At 40.9% G+C, this 26970-nt stretch overlaps 1 protein-coding gene and 1 long non-coding RNA gene across 4 annotated transcripts in view; one reads left to right on the forward strand and one right to left on the reverse strand.

The window, feature by feature from the left end:
* The first annotated feature begins 18 nt into the window (after window positions 1–18).
* Window positions 19–26970, forward strand: part of crppa (CDP-L-ribitol pyrophosphorylase A) — a 29274-nt gene continuing 2322 nt past the window's right edge. The window contains exons 1-10 of one of the 3 annotated variants that reach the window (XR_009789100.1): window positions 19–751; window positions 1964–2246; window positions 2599–2748; window positions 4688–4792; window positions 4871–4916; window positions 6684–6781; window positions 9946–10020; window positions 10153–10245; window positions 11461–11677; window positions 14006–14122. Coding sequence is in view for 1 of the 3 variants with exons in the window: in XM_061777418.1 (XP_061633402.1) it covers window positions 504–751; window positions 1964–2246; window positions 2599–2748; window positions 4688–4792; window positions 4871–4916; window positions 6684–6781; window positions 9946–10020; window positions 10153–10245; window positions 14006–14122 (1215 nt within the window). In the remaining 2 variants the exon portion in view is untranslated. Of the gene's footprint in view, window positions 752–1963; window positions 2247–2598; window positions 2749–4687; window positions 4793–4870; window positions 4917–6683; window positions 6782–9945; window positions 10021–10152; window positions 10246–11460; window positions 11678–14005; window positions 14123–26447; window positions 26624–26970 lie in introns of all 3 variants that reach the window. The other 2 variants (XR_009789099.1, XM_061777418.1) reach the window with 2 other exon arrangements.
* On the reverse strand, window positions 10153–13396 carry LOC133479894 (uncharacterized). The gene is made up of 2 exons (XR_009789105.1): window positions 11923–13396; window positions 10153–10998 (listed from the first exon to the last, which is right to left on the reverse strand). It is a non-coding gene; the product is annotated as an uncharacterized LOC133479894 (long non-coding RNA).

Raw genomic sequence — 26970 nt, forward strand, 5'->3', positions numbered from 1 at the left:
ACAGGCTCGCTGGAATCTCGCGACAATATCGAACAAGCCTCTTTCTGTTTATAAAGCTCGCTGAAATCACTCAATTTTAAGCGGAAATAATAATGTGTTACTGTTATTAACTAAATTTTGTAGTTAACTCATACCCCCAAAAAATGTTTTGTTTATTTCTAGAGCACTAGGAATATTTTTGATCGTGGTGGCTCGAAGATTTACATTATTTTGTGAGCATATCATGGGGAATTGTCGTTGTATTTTATTACCAGAATACAGTTTACAAAATAAAAAATGTGTTTACATAGTTAAATATGAAACAGCGAGACTCCTGCGAGATACATATAAAGTACTGTACCTGTACTATGAGATTTCAAACGCGTATTGTTTTGAATGTCTGAGGCGGAAGTAAAATGTTGAGCTGAAATGTAATGTCCAAAATCGTCCAAGTTAGTGATACTTACCTCTTCTATCAAATGGGACTTTTCGGGATTGGAGTGTCGTGACATTCCACCGAGGAGATGATGGACCCGCCCCACGTCGACATGTCAAGCGAGGACCCAGCAAGGCCCGTGAATCCTGGGACTTTCCTAGCCAGCCAATGCGGGAAGAGCGGCCACGCGCAGGCCAGAGTTGGCGTGGACTTCCCAGTGTTTGTGGTTCTTCCTGCCGGTGGGAGCGGAGAGAGGACCGGACTGCAGACACCCAAACAGTTTTGCTTGTTACTGGGTCGACCGCTTATAAGCTACACCATTCAGGCTTTTGAGAGGTATTGCCACACTTTTAATTGGGAAACTTTGTTCGTATGTCGGCGTTTTAAACGGTGTAAGTCAAGCCAGCGGTTCAGTAGCTGACAATGCTAAACGTCATGATAGCATCATAGATATACAAGATACCTCAGGGCGTTGTAGCCTCCTGGCTAACACCTGCCTACTTGGCGGCCATGTTGGGGAGGTCGACATTCCTATCAAAGGCAATGCATGGACATTGAAGTTAAATCGTAACTTGCTTATTTCGCAACCGATTTTCATAAGGTTTACTTTTTTTTGTCAACGCCAAAGCATATTCTATCAATACATAACATTTATTATTTTTTTTAATCTCCCCAAAATATTTTTACCTGTGAAAGGTTACTCCCAGTTCCCATAATTATACATAATTATAACGCGCTGTATGCACCACAAAAACCTGCATTCATTCTTTTGTTTTCTTGCCATTCACAAACACTACCTATTCATATCTGAAGGAGGCATATGCATTTTCACTCTTTAAAACAGTTCCCAGCTGTTTTAACATGTCCGTGGCTTGCTTTTGTCAAAATACTGCGAGGAGCAAGAATTATAGACACATTTTTACACCAAGTCAGCTTTACAGATGCGACATCTGCTCTGCATTTGGTAAATATGCATACTGCTACACTAAATTGACTTTTATTTATTTATTTATTTTTCAAGGAGGCATTTAATTTAATGTGTCCAAGTGGACAATGAATTTGGCCAATAATTGGTGCATGTTGCCTTATTAGAGAGAGATTCCATTACATTGTGGATGCAACATTTCATCACCAAGCCACTAAAATGCATTTTTCAGTTACCTACGCACAAGCCTTTACTGTATGCCTGTTACAAAGCCCCATGAGTCACACAATTTAAGAACAAGTTAATTTTTCCGCCAGAGGGCATCCCAGTAGCTTGAAACAAACGGACACCGGAAACTCGTACCCAACCTAATCTTTCCACTGGAAATGCTCAATGCGTTGCCATGCACATGGTCCTTTGGAAGCGCAATCTGATGTCACCGCCGCCTTGGGCACGGCGCCGTGACAGCAAACACCCACGGCGTTCTATTGTCGCCCTTCACAGCACATAGACAATGAATGGTTTCGTCGACAGTGCGCAGCGCCCTGCTAAGCGCGGTGTGAAAAAGCCTATAGCCTCTAAAAACGGACCAGTGACTACTGAGCAATGGCGTCTCCTCGCAGGGTATCATGGATCCACAGCATTGTGGTTGTCGTGCCCAAAGAAAACATGGACCTGATGGCGGCCATCATTGGGCGCTTCCGGCACGACAAGGTCCGGGTGGTGCCGGGCGGCTCCACGCGTCACAGGTCCATTTGCAATGGCGTCATGGCTCTGGGTGAGGTAGAGGAGGAGGAGGCAAAAGAGGAGAAGGAGAACAAGGTGGTCATCATTCATGACGCCGTGCGACCTTTTGTTGAGGAGGACCTACTGTATCGGGTAACCATGGCTGCCCAAGAACATGGAGTGAGTATAATAATAATGTAGAAATCACAACAGTCATGTAGTATGCAACGTGAACGCAATAGTGAAAATTGAGCAATTGTAGTTATGTTAATATGCACAGTTAATAATCATGTCTGAAAAAAATCTTTTTTTACTATTATAATAATGGTGGCCACACAAAATTCAACGCAGCCATTAGTGTTTAAACTGCTGGCAACAAAAGTGAGTACACCCCTATGTGAAAATTGTCAAATTGGGCCTACATTACACTGTAGCAAAGTGTCATATATGGAGTCAAAAGTCCTGACAACAAAACTGAGTCAGCTTGCCTTCTGTTGCTGATTGCCGTCCACGTACTGTTCCCCTCTCTCAGGCTTCGGGGGCCATCCGACCGCTCGTCTCCACGGTGATCGGCACCACATCGGAGGGCTTCCTTGACCACTCGCTGGAGCGAGCCAAGTACAGAGCCAGCGAGATGCCTCAGGCCTTCATGTACAGCATCATCCAGAGAGCCTACAAGAGGGTATGCTAGACTATGAACACACTAGGCGAGGACTACACCAGGGCTTGGTGGCCAAAGTAGTATGCCTCAATCAATTGGTTAATTAACATACTCTTAATTATTGTGTTGTAAGTTAATATTTATTTATATAGCGTTTCAGACAGAGAGGACTCAAAGTGCTTCACGTGGTTAAAATACAAAATATCTTTTTTAATTCATTGTAAATAATAAAATATTTGATATATATGATTAAATATTTAACGTAATGGAAATGAAAGGTCTAGCACAGGGGTAGGAAAATTATGACATTTCATCAGTTTTCATCAAATGTATTTCTTTAAATTCATCTTATTAATTTTGAGTAAATGAAAACAATACAGAAACATCATTCTTATTTATTTTATTAAATAATCAGTTAATTATGAATAGTGAAATTAAACTTGAGAATGCATTTTTATTATTATTATTATTAATTACATACACATTTTTCTTTTTTAACCACATCTGCAAATGACCTAGCTCACGAGTGAGCAAAATGTGTATGTAAAATTTGTATTCATTTAATACATTCTACAAACACATGTACTTAATTTGTACACATATATAAATATTTCTTGTATTTCAAAATACTAATAAATAAAATAATTCTCATTATTTAATTGTATTATTTATGATTGTTCATTTGACCTTTTATAATTAATTAACACATTATTTAGTGAGATAATGAATCCAAAAAATAAATACATATATTTAAATATACCCATGCTAAAGGGGAAAAAAATTCTTAAATGAATGCCACAAATATTACAGGAGTCTTAATCTTGAAAATGCTTGGTGCGCCGCAGTTAAGAAAGGAGCAGGCCGCATTTGGCCCCTGGGCCGTCCTCTGCCCTCCTCTGGACGAGACGGACTTGTAGTCTCCTTGGTGGAGGTAAAAAGTAGACTTTTTAGAAACGTGGGGAAATATCCTTCCTGGTCAAGAGAAGTAAAGGATGTGGTGCTTGCTGCCAATGATGATGTTTTCTTTGTGTTCCTCTGATTACGACAGCAGGATGAAAGGCGCCAGATTAGCGAGACGCTCTGGTGAAATATCAGCAGACACATTTTCAAGAGTGTTTTCACAAGACAACAGGATGATGCATGAGCGGACATCAATTCTCCGCTTGCAAACAGCTTCTTTGATGTGCTTTATTCATCTTTTCTTTTTATGTGATGCAGTGTTTTGCGTGTGCAATTTAATTGGCATTAAGCATTTGGCTTGGCTTCTCTTTTGGCTCGGTCATTTTTACACAACAAGCCCCCGTTTATCGCGAGGGATACAGTCTAGACCACAGGTGTCAAACTCAAGGCCAGGGGGCCAAATCTGGCCCGCCAACTAATTTTATGTGGCCTGCGAAAGCAAATGAAGTTGACACAGATGATTCTTGCTCAAATTCTCCTATATAATCAATAGTATTGTTGAGCTATTGCAAGCATTTTCTGTTTACAGTAACTACGTTGAACAAACTATTACCCTTGACTTCTGATTTCAAAACTAGGTATCCATCAATTTGTTGTGTGTATGTAATAGTATTATGAGGTGACTAAACAGTTATATGGTTTCACAGTCAACGGCCCTCTGAGGGAAACCGTGACTACAATGTGGCCGGTGACAAAAATGAGTTTGATACACCTGGTCTAGACTCACCCGCGATAGGTGAAATTACTTTTCTGGGTTATAGTTTCAAGCTTTCCGCAGGATTTAAACTTTTTAAACTACAGGGGTGACCCGACTACATAGATGGGCTAATGGAAACCATTGGAGACCTTGAAACAAGTTCTATTTTAATGCACACGGATCAGCGTGGCATACAAGCAGAGCATACAACTGTACTCACAGGCATACACATTCTATCTGCTCTGTGGGAACGACGACTATTACTAGAGTTTTCGTTATGATGTCGTCACTTATCCTCCTCAGTGCACCGAGGCCGACTTTGACTTTGGTACCGAGTGTCTCCATCTGGTGCTGCAGTACTGTGGCACAAACGCCAAGCTCATCGAGGGCCCGCCCACGTTGTGGAAGGTGACTTGCTCACATTGGTTCCCACGTTACTGTACTGAATTGGTGATGGGTAAAATGGTTCAATTTGATGTACTCCAGCTCACCTACAAAAGGGATTTGGCTGCTGCAGAGTCAGTCATTAAAGGTGAGCTACGTACCCTCAACATATATTGTATGGTTCCTGTCTATCAATGTTGATTAAAAAATATATACAGTATAGATTTCAAGGATGTTTCCATTGAATGTTGGCCATCCACGTAGAATGTCAGAAAAATACTTAATCTCCATTGATTCTAATTGTAATTTCTAAAATCTATTGGGAAATGTATCCAGTGAAAAGAAATCTTTACATGGTGGATTAAACGAGATCTGATATCCTGGCAGGAATGATAAATTAGCTCTCCTTTGACTTTTTAGTCTCAATGTTTGACGTTGTTGAATCAGTTGGGATTAAAAACCAAAATATTTCATTTTCTCTGGACTAATAAAAGTGGAACTGGACAATTTAAAATACGCAAAAACGTCATTGAGCTTTTTGGTGTCTTGACATACTTTGAGGAGTACGTCACCCATTTAAAAAAAATAAAAAAAATTCCCTAAAGATAGATTACTGATGAGTGCATACTGGATAAAATGCATTTTCCTGAATGAATGGTTTGTCCCAAATTGAATATATTAAAGAGTTAAAAAATTGTATTATTCTATTTCCTCACCAAATGAGAATCAATAAGAGAATCGATAAGCAGTATTGATAATGGAATCAGAGTTCCTTGATTCTTATCAATTCCCATTCCTATCGTGTATGCAGGGTCATTTCAAACCACATATAATCCAGATTTCAACCACATTTCAATTCATGTAATCTAATTAAGTAACATGGCAACGGCGTGATATAAATACTCATACTCTGCATTGTTTCTAATGGCCAAGGTTAAAAAATAAATAAATAAATAAAATAAACTTGTTCTGTGGGTATGAAGGGTAATGTCAAACCACATTTAATCCAGATTTCCGTTCAATAAAAAAAAAAGAAAAAAATTACCATACAATTTTATAAACAACATGAAGTCGAAGATCATGTATATAAACACAATAAATCATCAATAATTGTGGGCCATCTTGCAATTTTAACTGAATGTAATCTGTATTTGATCCATGGAAGTTTGATTTTAACATCCAAAATACGATTTAATACATAAACAGCGTAGTCATTGACTCATTCGCTTTCGTATTTTACAATGAACAAACACCGGCTCCTAAACGTGATTGTTAATGGTAATAATGATTAAACACTCTGACATGAGCAGTGCTTGCTTTCTTTGGGCCAGATGTACGAGTGGAACCGTCTCAGAGGGTCACACAGGGTGCGAAATGATCTGAATACAAGAGAGAACACCTGTGGCAACAATCACCTGTTTGATGGTGACAACACCAACGCGGCTACGATTTCTGCAGTGGAAGAGTGTGTCGCAAAGTTCTCACGTTTGTCAGTGTGATGAAGTGTGGAGCCCTTTTGTGTTTGTGTCAGATTTCTTTACATTGAAACCCCCCTAGTCATGATTCGCTCTTCCCGAATTCACCTGCAATAGTACCTTGACAACTGAGAGTTCAACCTGTTCTGTGACCAAACTCTAAACTTTTATGTCAAAGCAATTTTCCTCATTGAAAATAATTGAAATTCCATTAATTAGTTCCAGCCCCCCAAATGATACCACAATTATTTTGTTGCATGTTTTTAATGAAGAGAATCAGAAAATTTCTTTTACATCAGATTTTGCCTTGCAACTCAAAGCAAATTATGTACCAAGTGTCAGCTCATAACTCTGGATTTGCATTTTTGGACCCAACACGTTTGATAACCCCTGGTTTACTGAACTTATGTTGTCTGTCTTGTTGCGTCCTTTCCTTCCAGACACATTATCTCAGTCAGCCTGCATGATCACAGGTGGATGTTCGCATGCTAGGATGCTGGCCGACTCCCTCTACAAGGCCTTTTGTAACCTAGAAATGGTATGTAAAATGGTATCCATTAACATGTCTGTGTCGCAGGCACCAGTCTATTTTCCTACGTACTATGAGCATCAATGAGCGCATGTTAACATGAGCGCCATCTGGGTGGTCCGCTGGAGAAACAACCGGCCTGTCTGTGGTCAAACATGTAATGAAGTGTGTCTGTATGCATGCAGGAGAGCAGATGGCCGTCACATTTGTGGAACCGCGGCACTATTGTTTGATTAATTGTGGTGTGTGCGGCCTTCGTAGCCTACCAGCTCATGTTACGACCTAGCAGATAGAGGTGGGGGATTCCAGTCACATGATTTGACTCGAGTTGGACTAAAGTTGCCAATTTTAGGACTTGGAACTTGCTGGGCTATAACTTATGAGTGACTCAACCTGGCTTGGACTTGGTATTCCTGAGTCGACTTTTTGTCAGTTTTGTCTGTTTACATTTGAAAATCCGCATTTTCAACTCAGCCTACAGCAATTATTCGAATAACTACAATAATTAAATTACAAAAAAGTCAAAGCAAAATCTCTGCCTTGAAGCTTCTCAATGATAATTTTTCCACATGGACTTATGTTACTGCAGACTCGCGTAGAAATAAGTTGGAAAAAGTGTAAAGGAATAAGAATGTCCAATGTTTCACATCATTTCACACCTTAAATAGAACTGACAACAGCATGTCTACCATCGTTAGCTAATTTAATATAGCTTACCACCACTAGTTAGAACGTGTTGTAATGCCCCCCACATGTGGTCAAGGATAAACACAGCCGCCAGTGCACTTTCAATCGCTGTACTGAACAAACATTAACAAACTAAACACAGAATAAGCACATTTATACACTACCAGCACGACTACAACTGATGCCCAGGGTTAGGGTCAATGCGCAGACTGGCTAACACTTTGCCAGTTAACAGTCAGATGCTAACGTGAGCTTACAAAACCATACTTAACAGTCTCATTCGCTAACTCCCACATCACTCACCAGGCCAGGCCCCGCCTTTTAAAGCCACACACATAAGTCACAGATACGACAAGAGTAGAACAGGAGGATGGCGACCCCAAGTGAACAAAAATAATACCTGCACCTCACATACATATATTGTATTGTTATTGTTGTTTAATGAAATTACTGGAATGATCAGTAGAATAATCGATTCTAAAAATGTTCGATAGCCCCAGCCCTAGACTCGACTCGACTGTGACTTGAACTACATGACTTGACGAGACTTACCTGTATACATGTGAAAATCTGCATTTTTCCATTTGTTTTGTTTGGAAAGAAAGTCAAACTGAATTTAATCCAGATTTGATTCAAATTGCAATTGAATTTTAATATAGAAAATCCCAGCAAAGATACCGGGTTCTTAGTGGCTAACGTGCAAATATATGTTGTACTGAAGATTGTATAACTTAACTTATGACTTGCTTAACCCAAGTAATGATCCACAGTAACTTGCTTGAAACCTGAAGGTCAAGACTTGAGAGTGACTTATTACTTGCACATACTGTATGTGACTTACTCTTATTTCTGCTATCAGATGATGTTGGGGCACATCTGTAGACCATCCACGGACCTGTAATGTTCACGGTGTACGTAACTCCGTCCCAACCCGTTTGTGTTATGGCGTACAAATTACACGCACAAAGTCAGGTTTCTTAGACCAGTTGACCACCGCTGCAATTACGTGATCCCAACACGCATCCGTCCTTAGCGCCTTTCAAGCCTCTCCAAGCCTTTCATCTGCTCATGTCAGGCGGCCTGGATAGGGTCCCAGAAGTAGATTGGGGTCAGCGGCGTCTGATTGGGGGCCAAATGTTTCTCCCGTTTTTTTTTTTTCTTGTTTTTTTTTTTTTTTTTGGGAGACGGACTGACACTTTTGAGGAGAGAGCGGTGAAACCTGAGAGGGAAAAGCGGAAGAATTAACTTCCGCTGTTGGAAAATAGACGCACTTCACCATGATGATTGGATTTCCGTGGCTGGAAGTTATTTCAAGTATCAAGTCAAGAGGCTACATGGTGCCTGCAGATCATTGAAAAGTTTCCCAAATCAAGGCCTTAATTATCTTTAAAATGTACACTAAATCCTTAAATCTGCTGTTCAAAGGTCTTAGAAGGGTCTGGGATGTCATTGGTTTTTGGCAGCATCAACAATGGGTCAGAATGTGTGGCCTTGAGAGAGGAACAAGAGTGAAATCATGTTGGACTTCTTCTTTTGTGCCCAACCTACACACAGTCCATTCCTAATCCTTCAAATCCATAATGGTTTTCACTTTGATTGTATCTTTCAGAACTAATTAGGATTTCTGACATGTTTGACTTTCCAAATGTAACACTTCTAACCACTGAGTGTTATTCTACAAGTGAGAATGACTGTGTGGCCATGCCAGATGCTGAGTGGTTTTGTCTGTGTTTATTTGCCGCTGAGTGTTAAAATGAAGGAGCAGATTTAACCGAGATATCCTCTCCTCACCTCACGTGCTTCTTATACCAAGGCCAAACGAAACGGTCAAAACTAAACTAAACTTAGTTTCGTGTTGTGCCTTTTACTTCACTGACAGTGTGTTTGTAATTGATTGCTGCATCTACTGACGACCAGCCAGGTTTATTGTTTGGATTCTTTCCTTTTCATGAAACAGTTAGGTGTTTGAATTTTGGGTTAGAGTTAGGTAATGGATAATAGTGTTAGGTGTTTGAGGTCAAAGTTAGGGTTGCAGTTTAAGAGTTTGCGGTTTGGGATAAGGAGTTGATGTTGGGATTAAAAGGGATTGGATTAGAGTTAGGGTTTAGAGTTAAAGTTATGGATTGAGGGTTTAGGGGTTTCAGTTTCAGGATAGGAGTTAGGGTAAGGGGTTTTAGGTAGGGGTCGCTTTTGGAGTTGAGTTAGGTCTTAGGGGTTTGAGGTTGGGATATAAAATTGGATGCTTATAGATATGGGTCAGGGTTTGTGTTAGGATCAGTGTTCTAAATTAGGATAAGGGGTTAGAATTAGGATTAGAAATGATGGGTGATGGGTTAGATTACATTGTAGTAGATGGGGCTCATTCAGCACTCGGTGGTGACAAAAACACAAACTAGAAGGCTTTAAAACCTTGTCTGCATCGCCTTAAATTAACTTGATCCATGCATACCGATGGAAGTCTTGACTTTGGGGAATGTCTCTTGCAGGAGCTGGATATCATCCCAGATGTGAGAGGAGACAACGGCTCCAGGATCAAGGCCTGGAACTTCATCCAATTTTCTGTACGTTTACATTTTTCACGAGGGGAAACATCAGTTCCTTCAAACAAATTTACTATCTGGCCACTTAACAGAGAAAAAATTACATCTGCTCTTGAAGATGTTAACTTGATTTCAAATTTCTTGGTGTTCCAGATGAATGACTCTGATTTGGATAAAGTGGAGGCCACGTTTGCGGCTGTGGAGGGGACTAATCAAACGCTTCTCCACCCAGTGGTTGTCATTGTGGTGAGTAGTTCTGCATTTGACTCCTACAAGGGGCAACAATCTCCTGTTGTCTTAATATGCCTGGGAAGAAAACTTGTCAGGAGGCTACAAAGAGGCCTCACAGCAAGTACTGGCTCTATCCAACAAGGGGCAACAGTCTTCCATATTTTCATTTCTGGCAGAGTCCTACATGTGACAACGATCTCCTTTATTCTTAAAACACATTCACTGCCATTGATGGCTTTAGAAGTCAAATATCCACGTTAACTGTGAAGGCTGGCAGTGAAAGAGGTAATATGCCTTGAAGGAAGACTGGTCAGCAAGGCTGTGAAGAGGGCTACAGAAAGTACTGACTGCATGCTAAATGACAACAATCTCCCGTATGCTTCACATACTTTCACCTGTGATGCTGACCATTTAAAGGAGCTGAAGGAATTTGTATGTCACACGTGACAAATATCTTTCCTGTTCTTCATGCAATATGTCAGGGTTATGGAATAAGGTGGCAAGACGAAATCCAAATGTTTTGAGGGCAATACCGTTAAAAAAACAGCCTATATTACAGATCCAGACCCTTTTCAACAGCATGAATTCAGTCCGGGTAGTTGTGGCTTTGAGAAAATTTCAAACAGCCTCCGAATTTCATGCCTTTAAGCGAAGCAGCCAAAATGTTTGTCTTACCTTCTGTTTAGCGGCAGTCCGCCTGTTATTTATCTCAGCTTTGGTCACATGGTAGCAATCAGCAATCGTAAAGTGTTGGTGGCTCAGCAGCCTCTGGGACGGAAACAAGGCTGGCAGTTGATATTGTAATATTTTGTCTAAGAAAACTGGATTGAAATGAAAAAAGTGCATCTGACTCAAGTCATGGAGTTTATCAGAGGTGGGAGTAAGTCACATACTGTATGTATTTTCAGGTCTCTCCAGAGATGCTCAATTGCATTTAAATCAGGGCTCTGGCTGGGCCATTCAGCAACAGTCATGGAGTTGTTCTGAAGCCACTCCTTTGTTATTTTAGCTGTGTGCTTAGGGCCATTGTCTTGTTGGAAGTAAATCTTAATCTGTACCTTCAAATTTCAAGTAATTCCTAAGTGACTGTGTGAGAGTTTAAGCAAGTCATAAGTAGGGTTGGACATTGAGAATCGAGAACCGATTGGAACCGGGACTAACATTCCGGTTCCCCCGGAACCGTTCAAATGTAAAAATTTCGGTTCCCAGTTTTGTTGCCTTTTCCTCCAGCTGTGAAGATGTGGCAAAAAGCAACAAAGAAGAACACGCACAATGACGTCCTTGTGACCAACGGCGGTGGCGGCGAACAAAAGTGTGTCTTAACATTGTTAAAATGAATGACCAGTCGCCTCAGTGCAACACTTGGAATAAGATTACATTGTGCAAAGGAGGCTTTCACGGTGTGTAGCGTGTGGAGCTTCAGTGAAGTCAACTCTCAGTCAATTGGGTGAGTGAAACAATAAAATATGTCTATGCCAACACTGAGACAGCTAACAAGGTAAACGGTTGCTTGCACTTTTGCACTGATGGTTTTTAGCGTTTATTTTAGTCTTCAAACCAACGTAAGCGGCGATGACAAAAAAAAAAAAAAAAAAGCTTAACATTGAGCTAAAGCTTCATGGTAGCAACTTTACATCACAATGAATTGGGACAAAATTCACATAAATGTCTCACAGTATCACAAAGACTAACCTTGTGTCTCATGGGTGGGTAGGGAAAGGAATCCGCGTTTTAGAGCATTTGGTTCCATCCATTAAAAAAATAAAAATCACCGGTCCCGTGTGAAGATACTTTTCGTCCCAAAATGCTGAGCTCCGGTGCGTACCCTTCAAAATAAAAGGCTACAAGTTTAAAACAAGAAGTCAAGTTAAAACTTGCACATACAATCCATTTGATGTGATGAAACAGAATACAGGGGCAGCTATATAACATTGTTAAATTACTATTTTAACAACGCTGTCAGTGAAGTCAACTCTCAGTCAACTGGGTGAGTGAAACAATAAAATAAAATAGTTACAACAGTTAAAATAACTATTTTAACAATGCTATATTTAACTTTTAGCTGAAACATTAATTAAGTAAATTGGGTTAGTTCCAAACACATTGCATTTTAGTTCAAAGGTTTGATATTAATACTGGTTCGAGTTAAATGTTCATTTTAGTCCATGCTGCGGGCTGCTAATAAAATAGATGCTAATAATTTGGACACACTTTATTTAAACCATGCAAATTTTTTTAACCCAGCCCCCTAAAAGAATCAGAATCGAGAATCATTTGGAACCGGAATCAAAACTAAGGAACCGGAATCGCTCAAACGATGCCCAACCCTAGTCATAAATCATATTATCTTGCGCAGCATACAACATATTTTTGCACATTAGCGACTGCACTGAGTATCTGTACTTGTGTTAGTTAGCCTTACTAACACATTTGCAATCAACGTAGTTTTTCTCAATGGTCCCAAACCCATCCATCCATCCATTTTCTGAGCCGCTTCTCCTCACTAGGGTCGCGGGCGTGCTGGAGCCTATCCCAGCTGTCATCGGGCAGGAGGCGGGGTACACCCTGAACTGGTTGCCAGCCAATCGCAGGGCACATAGAAACAAACACCCATTCGCACTCACAGTCATGCCTACGGGCAATTTAGAGTCTCCAATTAATGCATGTTTTTGGGATGTGGGAGGAAACCGGAGTGCCCGGAGAAAACCCACGCAGGCACGGGGAGAACATGCAAACTCCACACAGGCGGGGACGGGGATTGAACCCCGCACCTCAGAACTGTGAGGCTGACGCTCTAACCAGTCGGCCACCGTGCCGCCTGGTCCCAAACCAGTCCCTGTATTATCTATTACTTTGTCTTCTCAATTAAAAACATAACTAACCAGAACCTTAGTCAATGTTTGACAACCTCTCCGTAAACTAAACTGTGGCGTTAATGTTGCTTAGATATCTTTGTGGGTTTTACAATGATGGACGAAGTTAAATAAATTACCGGTAGATACTTGTTTCATGAATAAATGGCACATCGTCTTATAAACAATGTCAAATATAAACCAGCGAGACTTGTCAATTCATCTTATTCAAATCTAAATTTTAGCCACGTAAACCTTAAAATTTAAACCAGAATTTGACAACTGAAAATCATTTGCAATTTGATTTCATGATTGATGACTAACTCAATTTTGTTGTTTACATACGACTAGTGACGCCAGGTTGTGTTTTTGTCTTTACATGTGAAATTGGGGTTATTCTATGTTAAAATTAAATTGCAGTCTGGATCAAATCCAGATTAAGTCTGGTTTGACATACAAAATGGATGAGGGAAACAGGAAGATTCCAAGAATCAGCAATGATTCTTAAGTTGTGTATAAATACATGACGACTGACTCCGTGTTTTGGTATTTCCATACATTTTATGTTTTCATTGATAACTATTGACTCCATGTTGTGTCTGCATGTCAAATGGGGATTTTTCCATGTTAAGATTCAGTTGAAATCTGGAGCAAATCCAGATTAAATGCGGTTTGATTTTCTTTCATAAACAAAACAAATGGCAAACGATCTTGAAAATGTCAAGTCATGTAGTTCAAATCAAGTCTCATGAATATCAAGTCAAAGTCAAGTGGAGTCTTTCATAAGTTTTTAGTCAAGCTTGTCCCACGTCCTAAAATTGGTGACTGAAGTCGGACTCGAGTCAAGTATTGTGACTCTAGTTCACCACTTTACGGACAAAATTATTGGCATAATGTATCCATGCTGCTTTCTATTTTTATAGGTCCATTTAAGAACTTTGGATCGATGTGCAGCCGAGCCGACTGCCTTTGCAGAATTGGCCTCGGCAGCCAAGCTCCGGAATATTCTCTTGTATGGCATCCATCTGCAACAGTCGAAGGTAAAGCTCTTTGTCTTTCATGTCTGACTTTTCCGAGCCAACACATTGTTTTCCTGAGCAATGCATCTTTTTAAGAGTAGCCAAACCAAACAGGCCGCTCTTTTTCACGTCCTGTTGCTGTGTCTTGTCTTAACTGAATACCTGTTGCTGTGTTTTATCAACCGGTGCAAAGGCCTCTCTGGAAATTGATTTGTTTTCTTTGTTGTTGTTATTCTTATGCCCCAAAATAAGTAAAACAATCACATACCCGCCGTGAGACACTTTCACTTAGCAACATGAAATTTGGTTGGTATGTCTGTCATAAGTGGACACACAAAAAAGTCAAGTAGTCATGTCCAAAAAGACACCAGAAGTCTGCCATTTTGATTTGATGTGGCCATTTTAGGGCCATTCAATCCTTCAAAGACAAACTTGTTGGCTGGGTAGAACACCTTGGAATAAAAAAAACAAATCAGTATGCCTATCACGAGTAGCTCCACAAAATAAGTCTAAAGAATCCATGCCTGAAAACACAGGATGTCTGCCATTTTGGTGTGAAGCAGCCAATTTCAAGGAGCCCTTTAAAGTAATTTGATGCAGTTACTTCTCTCCGAATGCTCTGATTTCCTTCAAGCGCTCTACAACTCACATGAAATCCACAACTTTACATTTCTGCTCACGAGTAGGATGTCAACGTTTCACCTCCCTGCAGTACATGCTGAACTGAATATCAAAGCAGTCGAGGAAGACATCGGCTCACTTTGCAGTTTAAAAAAGCATTTTGGCCTCCACACGTGTTGTGACAACCATCAGAAAGCATGCGGTCGACCTTGTATCTCTAACTCATCGCTTGGTGATTAGAGTAGAATTATCCATCAGAGGGAGTGAGAAAGCTCAAGCTTTACGTCGAGGCCTTTTTTTTTTTTTTTTTTTTTTTTTGCAGGATGTATGTTCAACAGTGGCTTTTACGGTGGGACAAATGAGGCTTCTCGGGCTGATCTGTCTTCATAAATCAAAGCTACTGCGTGTCTGGGAATGACATGGTCTGTTCTCCTAAAAAAAAAACAAGATAGGACAAGATGAAGAGGTTGTCTTCTCAGTGCTCACATCTGCGTTTGATTTGACCATCACATGTTGGACGTTACGGTACTCTTCTCAATTATGGAGACGAATGTTAAAGGGAGTCAGTGAAGATAAATGTAGCAAAACGCACGTTGGGATAAGTCTCGGTCCTTTATTATCTAAAATAGCTCATTCTTTGCTGACATACTAGCTGGGTCCTTAATGCGACAACAATCCCACATATTTTAAATGTGCCTGAGAAGATAACATGCCCAGAGGCTGTGAAGACGCCTACAGTAAATACTGGCTGTGTCCTACATGGCACAACATTATCCCATACTTTTCATATACCTGGAAAGAAAACTGTTCAGGAAGGCTGCGAAGAGGCCAAAAGCAAGTATTGGCTGTGTTTACCATGGGACAACAATCTCCCTTGTTCTTAATATACATTGGAAGAAAAAGATGGTCAAAACTGGAAGAATGCTAAAGGGAGTGAATGGAAAGTCATCTCAACAGAGATATAGCCATAAATCTCTCCATTATTATCCAAACTAAGTCATTCTTTGCAGATGATGTTTAAAATGACCTTGACGGTCCTTTATGAACCACGAAAATCCCCACTTGATACCTCGGCCAGGGTGCGTTTTCCAGCATTTCGGTGGTTTGCAGGTCAATTGGGAGCACACTTGTGCCTCTGTCCAAAAATAAAGACATAATTTGGTCTTGGAGCAGGTCTTATTTTCACCTAAGCCCCATATTAATAAATAGGGTGATGTCTGTGTTAATTTCCTGTTGAATCTGGTTTAGTTTGAAAAATACATTTTAAATAATACAGGCTGTTTAAGGTATTTGGACTGCCAAGTTGAACAAAGATTTGGTTTGAGTTTGTCCACTCATGTTTGATGGCTTTCAAAAACATTAATCACAATCTAATCTCGATTTGGACGAGTTTGAAAAAGGCAAGTTGTGATCACACTTGGCTGCCTTTTCAAAGAAAGTCAAGGTGCTTAAGATAATAGAAAAATAATCAGAACTCTGATTTCCACTTGGCGAAAAGGGAGGTATGAACTGCCAAAGTGGTTTGTTTTTATGGATTTAGTTGTCATAATGTTGAGTGGATTATTATAGCAATCCATCCTGACTTGATGCAACCTCAGTTAAAGACCTATTTTAACATTTTATTTCAATTTTAAATGTGTTACCTTTGTTATTAATTACAACCCCAATTCCAATGAAGTTGGGACGTTGTGTTAAACAAATAAAAACAGAATACAATGATTTTCAAATCATGTTCAATCTATATTTAATTGAATACAGTACAAAGACAATATATATAATGTTCAAACTGATAAACTTGATTGTTTTAAGCAAATAATCATTAAGTTGGAATTTTATGGCACACATTCCAAAAAAGCTGGGACAGGGTCATGTTCACCACTGTGTTATATCACCTTTTCTTTTAACAACATTCAATAAACGTTTGGGAACTCAGAACACTAATTGTTGAAGCTCTGTAGGTGGAATTCTTTCCCATTCTTGCTTGATGTACAGCTTCAGCTGTTCAACAGTCCGGGGTCTCCATTGTCGTATTTTACGCTTCATGATGCGCCACACATTTTCAATGGGAGACAGGTCTGGACTGCAGGCAGGCCAGTCTAGTACCCGCACTCTTTTACTACGAAGCCAGGCTGTTGTAACACGTGCAGAATGTGGTTTGGCATTGTCTTGCTGAAATAAGCAGGGGTGTCTGTGAAAAAGACATTGCTTGGATGGCAGCATATATTTCTCCAAAACCTGTATGTACCTTTCAGCATTAATGGTGCCTTCACAGATGTGTAAGTTACCCATGCCATTGGCACTAACACAGCCCCATACCATCACAGAGGGACAGACTTTTTGGCTTTTGAACTTTGCGTTCACAACAGTCCGGATGGTTCATTTCCTCTTTGGCCCGGAGGACACGACATCCAGAATTTCCAAAAACCATTTGTAATGTGGACTCGTCAGACCACAGAACACTTTTCCACTTTGCATTAGTCCATCTTAGATGAGCTCAGGCCCAGAGAAGCCGGCGGCGTTTCTGGGTGTTGTTGATAAATGGCTTTTGCTTTGCATCGTAGAGTTTCAAGTTGCACTTACGGATGTAGTGCCAAACTGTATTTACTGACATTGGTTTTCTGAAGTGTTCCGGAGCCCATGTGGTGATATCCTTTACAGATTGATGTCGGTTTCTGATGCAGTGCCGCCTGAGGGATCGAAGGTCACGGGCATTCAATGTTGGTTTTCCGCCTTGCCGCTTACATGCAGTGATTTCTCCAGATTCTCTGAACATTTTGATGATATTATGGACCTTAGATGATGAAATCCCTAAATTCCTTGCAATTGTACGTTGAGGAACATGGTCCTTAAACTGTTCGACTATTTTCTCACGCACTTGTTCTCAAAGAGGTGAACCTCGCCGCATCTTTGCTTGTGAATGAGTGAACAATTCAGGGAAGCTCCTTTTATACCCAATCATGGCACCCACCTGTTCCCAATTAGCCTGTTCACCTGTGGGATGTTCCAAACAGGTGTTTGATAAGCATTCCTCAACTTTCTCAGTCTTTTTTGCCCCCTGTCCCAGCTTTTTGGAACGTGTTGCAGCCATAAAATTCTAAATTCATGATTATTTTGAACATTAAATATCTTGTCTTTGCAGTGTATTCAATTAAATATAGGTTGAACATGATTTGCAAATCATTGTATTCTGTTTTTATTTGTTTAACATAATGTCCCAACTTCATTGGAATTGGGGTTGTATAATACAATATTGTAATAAGGATGAAACCTCAAAATTAAAATGTCTTGCCATGGAAAAATGTTTCAAAATACAAACGGAAGTCGTATGGATTGCTACATGTGATCAGATAATAATGTCTTTGTCTTTAGAGTTTCACTTAGGAACATATTTGACAGGCATGTCTATCATTAATAGATCCACAAAAAAAGTCGCAGGAAGCCATGCCAGAAAAAAAACACTAAGTCTGCCATTTTGCAGGTTATTTCCAGGGATCCTTGACCAAGTTGACCTGCCCCTTCAGCAAATGTGACAAATTCTTCTCCCAAGGCCAGTTTGACTGAGCAACATGAAATTTGTTACGAGTGACTATCATGAGTAACCCTACAAAAACAATTATCTATGTCATTTCTAGGATTACAAAATTTCAGGAATTTTGACAATTGGAAACTTAACATGGGACTAAACCAATTCTGTGTCCGAAATTGTTCACTCAGTCACTACTCTCTACTCCCCATGTAGGGTTGCGCTATATAGTGGACTACATACTGAGCTCATTCATAACAGCATTCGGACACCTCACAGCGCTCTGTTAATGACGTCACACAAGAACAAAGTTGGCTGTTGCGGTCGGTTAAAAAAAAAAAAAAGATTGCTACACATTATTAAAACGAGAGGATTTTGTAAACCAATGTGTCATGTTTTTTTTTCTTTGTTGAAAAGTTACTTACATTTATATGAAAAATTTGCTCCCTCCGTCAGTAATGCATCTAGTCCCGCCATTCTTCTACTTCTTCTGTGAAGACGCAATGCATTTTGGTGTATCACGACTCGGTGAGTGACCATTGGTTGGTCACTACTTTTTGCTATGCTTTGTGGGAAATCTTGAGTGCACCATATGGGGCGCTGAATTTGATCACTAAGCATTCGGACACCACTACAAAATGGTGTAACCACTATATAGCGCACTATATAGTGGTGATTGATTTCGGACACAGCCTAGGACTTTACCAAATTGATGGTTAGTTGTTAATAGGGAAATTAAATATAGTTTGAGAAGATATATTTTAGCATAATCCTGACCAAAAGAACCACATTTCAAGCAAGCACTGTTACCTTGAGTGTTTTTCCAGTTACGAGCCAGTCCATCTGATCAATTTTTTTTTTGTTTTATGCAAGCATTATATCCCCTGGTGCGTGAGTTCGGTGAAAAAAAATATATAGAGAGAGCAATTAAGATACTGTAATGCCCTCGCATGTGGGCGACGCAAGCTATTTAGCAGATGTCTGCTTGACAAAATGTTTGTATTTATCTTTGAATATGATACCGTTCCATTAAATTAACACCAATTCCCAGGTAATTCCCATAAAGTCCCATGGAAAATTTCAAAAATGGAATAAAAGTTCCCCATCTTAACTTCCCCTATTACAATACAAGGGGAAAGGCAATGAAAGCACTTTCTGTGTGTGCGCGCGTGTTGTTGCCCCACTGAGGACACTGCTGATCATCGGGTGTGCGCTAAGGTGTGAAAACCTCTAACCAGACACTTAGACACCGGATCCCCCCCAAAAAGTGACACCGTGTTGTGAAAGCATGGGGCGGTATGCAGGAAATCGGCGTGGATAGGAAGTGACACGGGATCCCTACCCTGCGCTCACTTGTCACACTCTGAAAAGACACTTATCAGGCCAATGTCAAACTGATGTATGGCTGATATATAGCCGTTGTAATTTGTGCAGTGAGAGCCCTGATGTTTACCCAAACCCGTATTTCCTCCCTGGCCCGAGAATCCTAAACCTGAGAGGAGATTAGCCGACCCGGGGATAGAAAAGAGCGACAGAGAATGGAGAGGTGGGCGGGTGAAAAAGACTCTGCGGTGTCTATTCTATCGGACCTGTTCACATCAAGGTCTGAAAGGCAGACAGGTGAAACCGGAGCCCTCCTGGAGAATCTCTTACCGCGACACCGTCGGAGTTGCACCCAGGCTGGGGTCAAGGGAGATTAGGGACAACTAGAGTCTCTGCGGTTTCAGCACACTCCTCACTTTTCTCAGGATAAATCCCCGTAGTTGTCCCCCATGTTCAATGAACCGCTGGTGTTAACTGCCGATGAAGCGCTTATCTTCAAGATTTATCTCCTGTAAGAAGCCACAAACATGGTCTTTGAAGGTCTTTTTACTGCTTGGTGATATTGTTGATGGTAAAGAAGGAAAGACCAAAAATACAAAAGGGTCTGCAAAGAAAAGCCATTCATGAAGGTGCTGTGTTTTGAAATATCTGTAATTGCCATTAATTTTTTTATTAGTATTTATTTAATAACATGAAAAAACATTTAAAATGTAAAAAAATAAATAAAAATACATCATACTCACCAGTGATGCTGATTATTAAATGTATGTGTGCTGATCGCTACAAAAGGGGTTTGGTCTTCAAAGTTGGTTGTATCAAGTTTTGATCTGATCGACCAAGGAGAGAAAAATGCTGACATCATTGAGGGAAAGCACTCTGGCCCCGTGAGGACGAACTTAAAATGTGATTGGTTAAAGACACAGTCCCATTGCTAAAATAGTGGAAGTTACATGGATCAGCATGACTGACTGTGACGCTGTGGGCAGATTAGATTGACATGGCAACATGCATGAAAAGAAAAGTTCCAGGACTGGTGTCACAAAAGATATAGTTCAAATCCAAACTACAGGCTTTTCCCTTTTGAAATAATCCCCTTGGAATCTAACACTTTCTTGTGTAACACCTTCTCTGCCATGCCTTCATGCACTCCTGGAAGGATTCTTCTGGGGATCCTCCTCAGCTCTGTCGTCACAGCCATCTTGATGTCGTCCATGTCATTTTTCTAATTGAGTTTTCCCCAACCGAACCAGAAACTTTGTTTGTTCGTTGCGCTGTGCTCATTGCTTGACGACCTGACAGAGGATATATATCAAAGCATTTGGGGGGGGAAAGGCTGCAGAGAGCTGCGGTCACATTTATATACTCCAGGACATTTATATTGAAGGGGAAAACTCGTAGTTTGGGTTTTAAATATCTTTTTTGACACCAATTCTGAAGCTTTTCCTACACACTCGTACACATACTGGAAGCAGTGCAGCCAAGATAAAGACTATTCAATGAAGAGAATAGACCGTAGGGAATACATTAATATAATTTCATGAATTACTGTTAGAGAATTTAGGTTGTAGATGTCGATACATGTACATGATTTAGTACATCTGATAGTGTTAGGCCAGAAGAGAAAGCCTTGCTGGCCTCTAACTTCTGCTCCTTCTCGATGATGTTGACTTGAGGCGGAAGCCATGGAGTTGTAGTGAGTAGTACAGCCTTTGCTGGTGGACTCGCATTATGCAGCACATGTGCATGGTATAAAGCTGGACCGTCTGGTCTTTTCCGCAAGAGAGAGAGCGAGCGCTCCAGATGTGTGAAACCTGATCGCCTGACAATTGCTCCAGGAATTGTTCATACCAGAGTGATTTCTCCTCTTTGATTTGTCAGATTAAAAAGATGGAACTAAATTCCGGTATTAAAACAGACAAGTGGGAAATTGTAATCCAAAATAAATGTGGGGTTTAATGTATGCGGCATGATATTTGGATACGTTGCCACTCGTTCTGAGACGTTTCTGACCACCCAGCTCCTTTTCCTTGCTACTCCTCAGTCGTCGTGTCAAAAGGGGGACCAGAGATTACGCACAGGCATCATCAGTGATTGTTTTTTCCAAGGTCACCTTCCTTTTTTATTTGCATTTACATCAGCCGAGAGGGAAAAATAACGTTTCCACCCGATTATTCAGACCAAAGAAAATGCAACCAGATGCCCCAAATGCCAACTTGTCCAAAGGATTTGATTGGATGTACAGCTACGTCAACACACAAATTCTAACACAACATCACGCTCCAGTGGGAAGGCTGATGAACACTTGCCACCCAACATGAATTTTGGGCATTTCCACCAGGGAAAATTAGACACAACCTTGTTGTTGGACCCTTAGGGGTAAAATATAGGTGCAGCGTGGGGATATAGTGGCTTGCTGCCTTACAGTCAGCAGATCCGAGTTAGAATCCCTGTTGGTTTCTCCTGGATCTCTCGCTTCCTCCCACATCACAATAACATGCTTCTTATGTTAATTGAAGACTCTAAATTGTCCATAGGTGTGAATCTGAGTGTGAATACTTGTCTGTCTATATTAGCCCTGCGATTGGCTGGCAACCAGTACAGGGTGTACCCCACCTTTTGCCCAAACTCAGCTGGTATACTGTAGGTTCAATTTACCGTAACTGTTAAACAGTGGCAAATCCTTGTCTGTGGTCTATACTGAGTTGGGCTGAACCACAGACACTCTGGTTCTTTTTTTACCCTTAAAAATTACAAAAATAATTTTAAAAAAATCCAATTCGCATCATCTAAAAACTGATTTCTTATCACATGATCCGATCAGGACAATTCTAGTTTAAAAAAAAAACAAAACAAAAAAAAAAGGATTATCATATGCTGTCAATATTTATGTGCACATAATTTCTTTGTTTATATTTTTAATTAAAAAAAAAAGGTAAAACTTTGAGGGGAAAAATAAATGTATCCGTTTTGTAATATAACATAAAATGTGAGAAGTGAAGCACTGTAAATGTTGTCTGGATGCCTTACCACAGTTGTTTTCACCTGCTCCTGACACCCTGCTGCTTTTGCCCTACTGCATACCTTCCACAAATCCGTGTGTTTAGGCAGCCAGGAGCTGATATAAGTACAGGAACTAAGGCCAGGCCAAAAGGTCTAAGTGATTCAGCTCCATTTTGGAGTGTGTATGCATGCTTGCATTCTGAATTGTGTCACTTCATCCATCACACTCCTGGCCTGCATGCTTCTGTATGGCCTCAACTAAACATGCAAAGTTCTGCAATTGTTACAAGGTATGTCCGTCATTCTTAACTTCCCCTGAAAAGCATCCGTTAAACTCAGACCTCCTCACTGTCTCGTCCTGAGGGGCTTTTTGGCTTCTTTCAAAAGACCTCATACATTAGATGTGATGAACAGACTGCTACATTTGTCTGAGTATGTTGGAAACAAGTGTTGAAAGAGCTTTAGTGAAAAGCCGAGATGCTCACGATTGTTCTCGCTGTGAGGTCCCAAAAATTAAAGGTTTGTTTTCTTTCCGGCTGGAAAGCGTATTCATTGTCCTAGATTATTATCCCTTTCAGATTAACTGAGGCGGAGAGGGAGCGACGCGGGCGTGTAAATGCGCAGACTTTCCGGCAGCAATGTTAATAAAATACTGCACCTCCAACAAAAAGACTTGCGTGAAAGACATTTCATAGCTTATGTACATATAGATGTGTGTCTGGAGAGCCTCCGCACCCATCAAGTGGGAATTTCAACAACCAAGTGCAGTGGAGGGGATACATTCCGGACCCATCTGCAATAAATGAAAAACTAAAAAAATAAATCAGTGCTATAGAAAAAAACTTTTTTTGTAATAATTAGAATAGTTACCAAAATACATTAAAACTAACTTTTCAAAGTATTCATAGGTACCTGTTTTACTCTCACGCTGTCGAGAAATGGGAGACTAGCGTATAGCATCACTTTGAGGAAATAAAAAAACGACTGGCTCGCACAGTTCTCCAAATAGGCAAAGTGTGCTTGTTTTAAGCTGTTTGTCACTTCCAGTTGAAGTTTATTGAAAAACTGACAAAACATAAGAGAATGAAACATTGTAAATTTAAACACCGAAATCTTCACCCAAACCATATAATGAAAGTCTGCTAGCTGAATGCTAACATATAATGTGGAACGCTATAAACAGGCTAACGGAAATTAGCATAGATGTTACGGTAATTATAAACTGCTGCGTCGGCCGACAGTCGTCCACATTGGGCCGGTTGAACTGTCGGCAGACACACCGCAACGATGACAACCGTCCATCCATCCATTTTCTGAGCCGCTTCTCCTCACTAGGGTCGCGGGCGTGCTGGAGCCTATCCCAGCTGTCATCGGGCAGGAGGCGGGGTACACCCTGGCGATTGGTTGCCAGCCAATCGCAGGGCACATCGAAACAAACAACCATTCACACTCACAGTCATGCCTACGGGCAATTTAGAGTCTCCAATTAATGCATGTTTTTGGGATGTGGGAGGAAACCGGAGTGCCCGGAGAAAACCCACGCAGGCACGGGGAGAACATGCAAACTCCACACAGGCGGGGACGGGGATTGAACCCCGCACCTCAGAACTGTGAGGCTGACGCTCTAACCAGTCGGCCACCGTGCCGCTCGACGACAACCGATGCCAGACTACCACGTAACGTCTGTGCATGTGTGAAAAGTATTACCCTTCCGTACCCTCAGGTGGCGGTAGTTAGTGTTCCTCATTCAATTAAAAAGGTAACCGGGAGCTCTACAGTGCAGCAACGCATACAAACAATACTCACAAGCATATGTATATTCTCTCCGCTCTCTTGAACAACTATTAATGGAGTTTAGTGGGAACATTTTCTGCCTCTTCTTCATCCTGGTAATTGTGATGAGTCTCTCACGATAAAACTCATTGCCGTCCTGTATGTTTTGGCACAACGTAACAACGCAATGCTAAATTAAGACTTGTCTGTCTATTGTAAAAACCCATAAAAGAAAAAGATCGCTTAAAAATCTGCGATATGGCAGGGGCGCAATTGATGAACCACTATATAGCAGGGGGACACTGTATGCCCAATTTAAGATGCCATTTAGTGGAAGAATGAATCAATGTCTCCTTTAAAAGGCAGTTTCCCAGACTGCCCACAAGTGGCTGCTGGTGAGACACCCTGACTGTCAATCCTAAAGATATAAAGAGGATGAAGATGATATAACGAGGCCAAAGATGATATAAAAAGGCTATGAAGGCTTTGTAAATGTCACTCTCTCTCTCCGTCACTCTCTGTTCGGGCGTCTCGCCAGTTGTCTTGGTGAACTGTTATTTAATTAGGACTCTTGGCTCGTCATCAAGGGGAAAGAGCAAAGTGTGAGCTCTCAGGATCTTGGGAGCGTGTCACCGGCCAACTTCCTAATTACCCAAAGAGACCTTTTTAGACTTGAAAGCATCTATTGCGTCTGTGGCATTTGAGGATAGGGGCACTTGCTGTGTAGTCGCCCTGTGTTTCCCTCCTCTTTGCTCTCTCTCTCTTTGCATTTCAAAGAGCTGTCGCCTCACAGCTCGCCGGAATCCTCCATGATTGAAGTCTCATTGGTTAAAAAATTGCAGTGGCGGCATCAATAACAATAACAAAGCCCTTTTGCTTGTGTTTATGTATACGCCACACATGGGAATGATTGGAAATGGTTTGGCTTTCAGCTCATGCCTAGTCTTCGATCGACACAATATTAAAACAATGCTGTCACCTCATTTGACGAAAACTAGGCTCCACTGATTTTTTTTCCCATCAGTTGCCATCTACGTAGCACGGTGGTACCATGTCTGCCTCACAGTTCAGAGGTTCTGGGTTTGAATTTCAGGATTTCCCGTGTGGAGTTTACATGTTTTCCCCATGCTTGTGTGAGTACTTCAGTTACCTCCCTCATTCCAAAAACATCCATGTTAGCGTCATTGAAGACTCCATAGGTGGGGGGCGTCGGGAATGACCACCTTTTTTTCTGGCCACCTCCCAGCTCCGTCCGTCCATGGTTAGTTTTATAGTAAATCTCAACTGGGAGTGGCAAATAAATAGCTTGAAGCAAGAACGCTTTGCTCTAATTTAGAAAACTGCAAACGTGAGTGAGAACAGGTGCTAAGGAATACAATCGTTTTTAATGTTTTTGTATTTAAAGATCGTGGCAGGGATAAAACTATGGGAAAAAAAGTCTATATATCGCAGATTTTTACCGATCATGGGTGGGTCTGGAAAATATTCCTCCGTGATAAAAGGGGGTTCACTTTATATAAATAGACCAGTCGTCAATGTTGAAAAAGTCCCATTTGTCAAGGGAAAGGACACAAAAAGTGCCAAGAAATGATTGGATCAGTCGGTAATGGACATGGCAGAGGATGAGCGGAAAATGTCCTGGCGCTAAGCGTTTATCCAAACACGCATTAACTAACGTCTGCGTATACGCTCCTTCTGATTCTTGCCAATCAATGATGACACTTCTGGCTCAGGAGTCCATGAAGTGAGATTTTGCGGCAGCGGAAAGTGTAGCGGGCACTCGTCTCGTTGAAACCAAAACCCAAATCTCGTAAAAAAACAAGTAAACCTGATATGAAAATCAAAGTAAGTAGCAACCAGCTGAAGATGAGTGGCTGGCTTTAAACAGGTGAGGCGTTGGTTAGACTCCCACAGGCGTTTAGCCTTGAGCGTTTACTCGGCGGTTTCATCACGAAGATTTACGGAAAAACTGTTTGGCCTGTGATGAAGACGCGCTAATCCCACCAAGGATCACGTTCCCCCACTTTTCCACATGAGAAGTGGTACCCCCAACTCTCCACCATCCACTTCACATCCCTTTGATGCCTACTCTCTGTTGTTGTTTAGTAATTCTACCCTGGAGATCACATTTTCAAGACGGACTGCTGAGTATTTGTGTGCCACCGTGCAAACGAAGACTTGATTCAATAAGACCCCACTTTGAAGCTTGATTCAAAGGCTTCGTGTCTATCTGGAGTAGAAGGAATTGAACGTGGACTGTAAACTTTCTCTGATCCTCCCTGGTGAGCTTGGCTTCTTTTTTTTTTTGTCTTCTATCCTGTGCCTCCTTGTATTTAAAAAAAAAAAAAAAAAAAAAAACAAGTCACGTGACCTCCTTCCCTGGTTGTGATTAGAGACTGCTTGGTGGCATTATCCACGGTCAGATCCGATTGCACGCTTTTCACTTGCGCGCCTCCTGACGTGCACCATCAGGCCCGCCTTAAGAGCAGACTTTCAAAACACACAAAATATTTTGGGTGAAACTTTGATGATGTGGAGTTGACTTTAGAAAGTTTTGTGTTTTACAGTGACTCATCAAACTTCACTTCCATGACAAAAAGTCTAATTCTTTGCAATTTAGCATTGTCCA

This window comes from Phyllopteryx taeniolatus, chromosome 6 (genome assembly GCF_024500385.1).
Source record: "Phyllopteryx taeniolatus isolate TA_2022b chromosome 6, UOR_Ptae_1.2, whole genome shotgun sequence".
NCBI lineage: Eukaryota > Metazoa > Chordata > Actinopteri > Syngnathiformes > Syngnathidae > Phyllopteryx > Phyllopteryx taeniolatus.